Source organism: Pinus tabuliformis, chromosome 2_2 (assembly GCF_031772625.1).
Source record: "Pinus tabuliformis cultivar Carrire ecotype Pingquan chromosome 2_2, CPIR1, whole genome shotgun sequence".
NCBI classification, from domain to species: domain Eukaryota; kingdom Viridiplantae; phylum Streptophyta; class Pinopsida; order Pinales; family Pinaceae; genus Pinus; species Pinus tabuliformis.
In genome coordinates this window covers 1,061,345,236-1,061,353,913 of record NC_142300.1, presented here as the reverse complement: position 1 = coordinate 1,061,353,913, position 8,678 = coordinate 1,061,345,236, and the positions used below count along the sequence as shown (strand labels likewise).

At 39.5% G+C, this 8,678-nt stretch overlaps 1 protein-coding gene across 1 annotated transcript; it reads left to right on the top strand.

Moving 5' to 3' along the window:
• The first annotated feature begins 288 nt into the window (after positions 1–288).
• LOC149197049 (putative UPF0481 protein At3g02645) lies at positions 289–8,411 on the top strand. Its single transcript, XM_089408536.1, has 3 exons — positions 289–580; positions 665–1,311; positions 7,923–8,411. The coding sequence occupies exons 1-3, from the start codon at positions 289–291 to the stop codon at positions 8,409–8,411; spliced, it is 1,428 nt and encodes a 475-aa protein (XP_089264662.1).
• The last annotated feature ends 267 nt before the right edge of the window (positions 8,412–8,678 follow it).

Here is an 8,678-nt window from a genome sequence, read left to right as displayed (position 1 = left end):
CCGTGATGGGTGGAGAAGAGTTTTCCACAAATTTTCCACAGGTGAAGGGCGGAGAAGAGGTTTTGTAGGGAACCATTTTATAGGATCATAATTTATTTATGCCTGAGGGTGTTCTTCCGACTTTGTCATTATGTAATATTACAACTCATACTGCTGTATGTTGTGCACTTTCATCCCATTCTGCTATTCAGTTTCTCCTATGTCTTTCTGCCCCCTCCAGGCTCGTGTTTTGGCTGCTGTGTGAAGTACTCTTTGCTTCAATCTCTGCACCGCAATTGTTGTGATAAAATGTATGGCCATGGAAGGCAAGCGTCTGTAGACGGGGAAGCCGAGAATCATTTCAGCAGTGATCATCAACAGACGTTGCTGCACAATGGAGAGCCACATGCGGAGATTCATTCCGAGAACGATGATAGACGAATGTCTAACATGGGGCAAGCGACAGAGTTACTTAACAGTAAAGAACAACGAGGATGCAGAAGTCCACCGTGCGCTGCAGGGCCTACCGAATCTAATTCCAACAGTGATGAAGAACAGCAGAAGCAACTGATACAATTACCCAATGCTAGAGAAGCACGAAGTCGATGGATCACCGAAACGGAATGGACTCATTATATTCAAGAGGATCCTCATTCTCCCCATCTTCGTAACAGACCGTCGTGAGTTGTGTCAATATTTAGAGTTCCCAAGTTCCTCAAAGACACAAAAAGGGAAGAATATGTCCCTCGACGAGTTTCTTTGGGTCCATATCATCATGGAAGTGCGGAGCTTCCTCCAATGGGCCATCACAAGGAAAGAGCCCTGCGTAGAATGATGAAGAGGTTCAATGCTAATAGGAACCTCCCCGTTGTTCCAAACAATATGGATTTCGCTGATCTTGCAAGGGCCGAGATCCAAGAGTTGGAGAAGGAAATTAGGGACAGCTATGAAGAAAACATCGATTGCGATGGAGATACCCTCACTCGGATGCTAAGTTTGGACGGTTGTTTCCTTCTAGAAGTATTAAGAACTCTGGGTGGGGATAAACTCTCCAGAGCTGAGGCAGGTAAGTACTATGACCCTATTTTTGGGGAAAATAAGCTTGACTATGCTGCAAAATATGTATTCAAGGACATTTTGATGCTGGAAAATCAAATACCTTTCATCGTTCTCCTAAAGCTACTACAATTGGAGCTCAACTCGGCCGTTGATGGCGAGATGCTTTTGGATTTGTTGATGAAAGTTATATTGCATTGGTTCAACCCCTTCGACAATAAAAAAATTGATATAAAGCAATGGTCCTGTCATGGTCGTCATTGTTGGAAATTTCTGGTAATTTCAAACAAAAATGAACAGAGGACAATGCTCTGTTTTGCACAGGATCTTAACACAGGGAAGCATAAAAAAAATTGTTTGCTGGAGAACAGAGTTTCACTCACCAAAATAAACTTGTATTCATTAATCAAAGACAACTGTTGTTACAAATTCTTCCTCTGCCAGAGGGATTCTCCAAGAACTTCTACAAAACAAATTACTCTGTTTCAGCTCCAAAAATTTATTTTTACACTACTGTGTGTAAAAATAAAACTTACATTTACTACTATAAAATCTCTTACATTCGCATTTTACATTCAACAAAAAAAAATTCATACACTCATTCGCACTGTTGTGCATTCTTCCCTTTTTGTTTTCAACAAAACAAAAAAAATTTACCATCAGACACCAGCGTGCTTCCCTTACATTGCCATATTCAACAAAAATTTCATTCATTCGCTGCTGCGAATTTCCCCTTTCTTTTCACTCACACGCTGCCCCTGTTTTTCACCCTCTTCGCACTTCTGTACGTTTCATATCATATTGCAATGAACGAAAAAAAACAAAACATATTACATATATGTTTTTACTTCTTCCGTAAAAAAAACTGCACCCATACTCCCGTGGAAAATATAAAACATTAAAATTAAAACGTTTTACCAACATTCACCTATCACATTAAATTACATTTATTACTTTTACGGATAAGAACTGGCGGTCAACCAAAAAATTTCACGTCACGTCATATTCAGGCCTATATGCATCTTTGACTTCAATCAATAGTTTCAAGCCTTCACTTTAATCGAACGGTTATCGCTCAGTTGAACCAAACGAAATTTACCGGCGGGGGGATTGGTGGTTTTGAAACCGTACTGTGGACACGCATCGGTTGGTCGGTGTGATCGGAGCCTCCCCACGAAATACCAGCCAGCGTGAAATGATGGTGCGGGGAAATCCATGGTGGTTTTTCCGTCGCTGTACAACAGTCGCACGACAGTTGAAATTATATTTCAACACTCCCCTTTAATTTCAACTGCTGGGTTATCAGTCATACCCAGACATTTCCGTAAAAATTCAAAACTTTTCTGGCCCAATGGCTTGGTCAGAATGTCTGCAACCTGCTCCTGAGTCCTGCAGTGTTCTATGACAATTTCTCCACTGTTTACCAATTCCCTGATGTAGTGAAACTTTGTGTTGATGTGTTTCGTTCTCTTATGAAACACAAAATTCTTGGATAATGCAATAGCTGAGCTATTGTCACAAAAAATTATTGTTCCTTTTGCTTGCTCTTGGCCTAATCTCTTTAGCATCCTTCTCATCCAAACTACTTGACATGCTGCTGCTGTAACTGCCACATATTCTGCCTCTACTGTAGACAACGCTACAATAGGCTACCTTTTAGAAGCCCATGAAATGGCTCCTAAACCCATGTGAAAAACATAACCGGATGAGCTTTTCCGATCATCTACACTTCAAGCCCAATCACTATCAGTGTATCCAATTAAATCTAAAAATTCTGAAGTAGTATATAAAATGCCAAACCTTTTACTACCCTTAACATACCTCAGAATTCTTTTTACTGCATGCCAATGTGCTTCTTTTGGCCTCTCCATGAATCTGGAAATTAAACTAACAACAAACATTATATCCAGCCTAGTTGCAGTTAAATACATGAGGCTGCCAACTATGCTCTTGTACAAACTAGGATCAAAATCCTTGCTGCTGTCCTCTTTGTTGAGTTTTAATCCCATCACTGTGGGAGTGATTGCTGCCTTGCTCTCCTGCATGTTAAATCTTTCCAACAGTTCATTAACATATTTTGCCTGTGAGATAAAAATCCCATTTTCATTTTGATCTACTTCTATTCCTAAGAAGTATCTCAGCAAATCCATGTCAGTCATCTCAAATTCTTCTTTCATGACTGATTTGAAATTTTCAATGAGGTAGTCATCATTACCTGTAAAAATAACATCATCAACATACAACACAACAATTAGTAATTTACCATCCTTCTCTTTGATGTAGAGGGTGTGTTCTCCTTCACACTTCTCAAATCCATTTTCCAGTAGATAGGAATCTATCCTACTGTAGCATGCTCTTGGCGCTTGCTTCAGCCCATAAAGAGCTTTCTTCAATCTGCACACTTTGTGCTCTTGGCCTTTCTTTTCATAGCCTAGAGGTTGTTCAATGTATACCTCTTCCTTTAACACTCCATTTAGGAATGCTGACTTCACGTCCATCTGGTAAACTTTCCACTTGTTTTGTGCTGCTATGGACATCACTACTCTCACTATTTCCATTCTTGCAACCGGTGCAAAAGTTTCCTCATAGTCTCTCCCATGCTGCCGCTTATATCCTTTGACAACAAGTCTTGCCTTGTGCCTTTCTATTTTACCTTTAGCATTACTCTTGGTCTTGTAGACCCATTTAACTCCAATTACTTCTTTTCCTTTTGGTAGTTCAACCAAATCCCATGTCTTGTTTCTTTATATGGCATTGATATCCTCACCCATAACTTCTATCCATTTCCTATTCTTAATTGCATCTTCGAAATGAATAGGGTCATCAACATGACAATATAAAGCAAACAAGGAATTCATACCTTCATCATAAATGTCACTTAAATTTCTGAATTTCTTAACTCTTTCATTTGGTGTGTAAGTGCTTGAAGAAACACTTGAATTTCCTCCTTGTGGTGTGCTTGGAGAAGCACTTTCATTTCTTCTCAAGGGTGTCTCTCGCTGTCCTTGTGTTGGTGCTGCTGTTTGGGGATGTATTTCAGCCATCTCCTCATCATCTTCATCATGAGACAAACAGTTTTTAACATTCACTGTTTTCTATATGCTTCCATCCCAAGCTTCCTCCTCATTAAACTGAACATCTCTGCTCACAAAAAACTTCTTGGTAGATGGGATATACAACCTGTAAGCTTTGGATTCCTCACCGTATCCAATGAAAATACATTTCTCCCCTTTGATGTCCAACTTCTTCCTTCGCTGATCTGGAATGTGTGCATAAGCCACACATCCAAAAACTTTCATGTGGGTGACTCCTTGCTTTCTCCCACTCCATGCTTCTTCCGGTACTTTGTTCATGACTGCTTTTGTAGGACACATATTCAAAATATATACTGCACAGTGTACAGCTTCAACTCAATAATCATTTGGAAAATGCTTTGCCTTTAACATACTCCTCGCCATATCCATGATGGTCCTATTCTTCCTCTCGGCAACTCCATTTTGTTGCGGGGTGTACGTAGTTGTAAACTGCTTATGAATTCGATTTTCTCTACAAAACCGTAGAAATTATTTGGAGATATACTCACCTCCTCTATCAGTTCTCAAAACTTTGATATGTAGCCCGCTTTGGTTTTCCACAAGTGCTTTGAAATTTCGAAATTTTTCAAACACTTCACTTTTGTTCTTTAGGAAATAAACCCAAGTATTTCTAGTGAAATCATCAATGAATGTTAGAAAATATTGGCTGCCTGCTAGTGATGGAGTTTGCATCGGTCCACATAAATCTGAGTGAACAATTTCTAAGGGTGCTTTTGCCCTGATGCTTTTCCTTGATGGAAAACTTTCTCTGTGTTGTTTTCCCAAGATACAACCTTCACAAAGGCTGTCTGGTTTCTGTATCAATGGTAACCCTCTTACCATTCCTTTTCTACTCAACAAGTTAAGACCTCCAAAGTTGAGATGTCCAAATCTCAAGTGCCACAACCAATTTTCATCTTTTGGTTCGCTTTGGAAAGCCTCTTGGATAACTGCTGCAATTACTTCTTTGCTTTTCAAATCTGCCCTTATTCTAAGAGGGAACATCCTGTTCCTCGTCATCTTCACTTCAGCAATACATCGTTTGCTGGGTGCTCTATCCATGATGGTGCATACATCATTCTCAAGGAAAACATTGTAACCTTTTTGAACAAGCTGTCCAACACTTAAGAGGTTACACTTCATTCCAGGAACATAATAGAGATCTGCTATGGTTTTCTTTTCACCTTTCTTTGTAAATATTTTTACTTCTCCTTTTCCCATAACAGAAATTTTACTATCAGTCCCAAGTGTGACTTGTGACTTCACACTCTGATCTAGAGCAGAAAACAGGGCTATGTTTCCTGTCATATGGTTGCTACAACCGAAGTCTAGAAACCATATATCATCATTGTTTGTTTCAGTCATATTACAAGCTAAAAGCACATTATCTTGGCTGATATTTTCTCTATTGATATTTGCACTTGATCTATTACTCATATCATGCTGCTTCTTCCTACATTCATTTGCATAATGCCCATATTTTTTACAATAATAACATTGGACATCAGATTTTTCATACCTTTGTCCTTGAGCATGATGTTGTCCACTTTGTTGACTGCTGCCTTGGCCTTGGTTCTGATTTGGATTGATGCCTCCTCCTTGAGCATCTGTTGGACTGTTTCTTCCACCTCTGTTTTGGCTTCTGCCTCTTCCTCTCTTGTTTCCTCTGCCTTGACCTCTTCCTCTTCCAAAGGACATATGGGTCTTGAAGGCATGCTCTAGAAATGAGTTTTCATTCTTACTCAATCTCTGCTCATGTGTGATCAGTGATGCATGAAGTTCATCAACTGAAACATTTGTGAGATCCTTTGTCTCTTCTATGGTGGTGACAATCATATCGAACTTTGAGGGTAGGACCCTTAATAGTTTCTCCACAATCCTCCTTTCTTCAAGAATCTCTCCATGATTCATTATCTATGTGACCAGACCAATCACATGTGTGAAGAATGAGTCAATATTGTCTGACTCCTTCATGCAAAGATTCTCAAAATTGCTCCTCGGCAACTGTAGTTTTGTTGTCTTCACTTTCTCCATGCCTTGATACGCTGTCTTGAGAGTTTGCCATGCTTATTTGGATGTCTTGGCTGCTTCTATCCTTGGAAACACACTCTCATGCACTGCTTGATACAATAATACGAGGGCTTTTGAATCCTTATTCTCATTGCTCTTCAACAGATCTTTCTCTGCCCGAGTTAATCTATTAAACTCATCTTCATCTCCTGGTTCTTCAAACCCATATTCAACAAGTTCCCATAAATCTTGTGAGGCAAACAGGGCTCTCATGGTTATTGCCCAATAGTCATAGTTTTTCCCATTAAACTGTGGGAGCTGAGTATTAAAAATACCCATGCTAGTGCTGGAGCCAGCCCTTCCTTGCACTCTAAACTATGCTTCAAAAATATTTGACTGTGTGTTTAAAAAACACTAACTGTCTTCAACAGCTACACAAAAAACTTTGAGAAATACCTGGATCCATCTTGACTGAGTCTTCACTCTGCTGGAGAAGCTGCTACAACAAAAAACTCCTTCCTTCAGCTTCTTTGACACCTTCAAAGAGCCTGGAGAAGCTCTGATACCACTGTTGGAAATTTCTGGTAATTTCAAACAAAAATGAATAGAGGACAGTGCTCTGTTTTGCACATGATCTTAACACAGGGAAGCATAAAAAAAATTGTTTGCTGGAGAACAGAGTTTCACACACCAAAATAAACTTGTATTCATTAATCAAAGACAACTGCTCTTACAAATTCTTCATCTGCCAAAGGGATTCTCCAAGAACTTCCACAAAAACAAATTACTCTGTTTCAGCTCCAAAAAAATTATTTTTACACTACTGTGTGTAAAAATAAAACTTACATTTACTACTGTAAAATCTCTTACATTCACATTTTACATTCAACAAAAAAAAATTCATACAATCATTCGCACTATTGTGCGTTCTTCCCTTTTTGTTTTCAAAAAAACAAAAAAAATTCACCATCGCACACCAGCGTGCTTCCCTTACATTTCCATATTTAACAAAAATTTCATTCATTCGCTGCTGCGAATTTCCCCTTTCTTTTCACTCACGCGCTACCCCTGTTTTTCACCCTCTTCGCACTTCTGTGTGTTTCATATCATATTGCAGTGAACAAAAAAAAACAAAACATATTACATATATGTTTTTTATTCTTCCGTAAAAAAAACTACACCCATACACCTGTGGAAAATATAAAACATTAAAATTAAAACGTTTTACCAACATTCACCTATCACATTAAATTACATTTATTACTTTTACGGATAAACACTGGCGGTCAACCAAAAACTTTCACGTCACGTCATATTCAGGCCTGTATGCATCTTTGACTTCAATCAACGGTTTCAAGCCTTCACTTTAATCGAAGGGTTATCGCTCAGTTGAACCAAACGAAATTTACCAACCGGGGGATTGGTGGTTTTGAAACCGTACTGTGGACACGCATTGGTTGGTCGGTGTGATCGGAGCCTCCCCACGAAATACCAGCCAGCGTGAAATGGTGATGCGGGGAAATCCATGGTGGTTTTGTCGTTGTTGTACAACAGTCGCACAACAGTTGAAATTATATTTCAACAGTCATCATCATCTTTTGGGTTTCTTGCACACCGTAATTGCATCTCCAGCTTCCAGTGAGAGAGCGCATAGATGAAGGTAATTGTAGTATCCCCATTCACTGTTGCAGTAGCAAGTGCATTAGGATGCTCCAAGGCAAAAGTAGAGCACGGAATGACGCCCAAAGAATCCCTCATGCGGTAGAATTAAGAAATGTTGGGATCAAATTTTTAGCACTCCAGGGAGGTTGCATCAAGCAGATTAAATTTGACGAGAACAGCGCCACAATTTTTCTTCCTCCGGTCTCTATTATGGATCACACACAGAGAGTATTCTGTAACTTGATCACTTATGAGATGTGCAAGACATTTGAAATCAATTACGTGAGTTCTTACGCAGCTCTCATGAACGACTTGATCGACATGGAACAAGACGTGGCCTTGATGAGAATAATGGGCGTCATGTCAAACTGGGTTGGGAGTGACAAAGAGGTTTCCGACCTTTTCAATGGTCTAGCCAAGGAAGTCACCAGGAGTGTGAAAGACGTGTTCGAAAACCTGACAGAAAAGGTGAAAGCGCACTACAATAACGAAACAAAGGTCCCGATTGGAAATCTTGTGCGCGATCATTTTTCATCACCATGGAAAGATTTAGGTTTGACGGCGGCAATTGCCATGCTGGTGGTCAACGTGCTCCAAACGATCTTCACAATTATATCGGCATATAAGTAGCCCCTCCCCTCCTTTTTACCTTCCAAATAAATAATAGTGTGTAAATGATCTGTACTCGGTTGTAGGAGCGAGGATTGAACTTTGGATGCTGATGTGTCACAGTTTTATGTTGGAAATAGTAATTGCGTCCATGTGCAGTGTAATGTATATTAAGAGTGAGTTGGTTCGGGTTTCGTTTCTATTTGGGAAAGTCAAATTTAGTGTGAGTTTTGCTGATGAAGTTAATTAAGTGAGGTTCGGTTGAGTAGCTAGTCAGAAGGCATAAAT

Coding starts and splice junctions, on each gene's coding strand:
- LOC149197049 (XM_089408536.1), top strand. CDS start 289: ATGTATGGCCATGGAAGGCAAGCGTCTGTAGACGGGGAAGCCGAGAAT. Junction 581..664: donor CAATGCTAGAGAAGCACGAA/GTCGATGGATCA, acceptor GACCGTCGTGAG/TTGTGTCAATATTTAGAGTT. Junction 1,312..7,922: donor GTCATTGTTGGAAATTTCTG/GTAATTTCAAAC, acceptor TTAGCACTCCAG/GGAGGTTGCATCAAGCAGAT.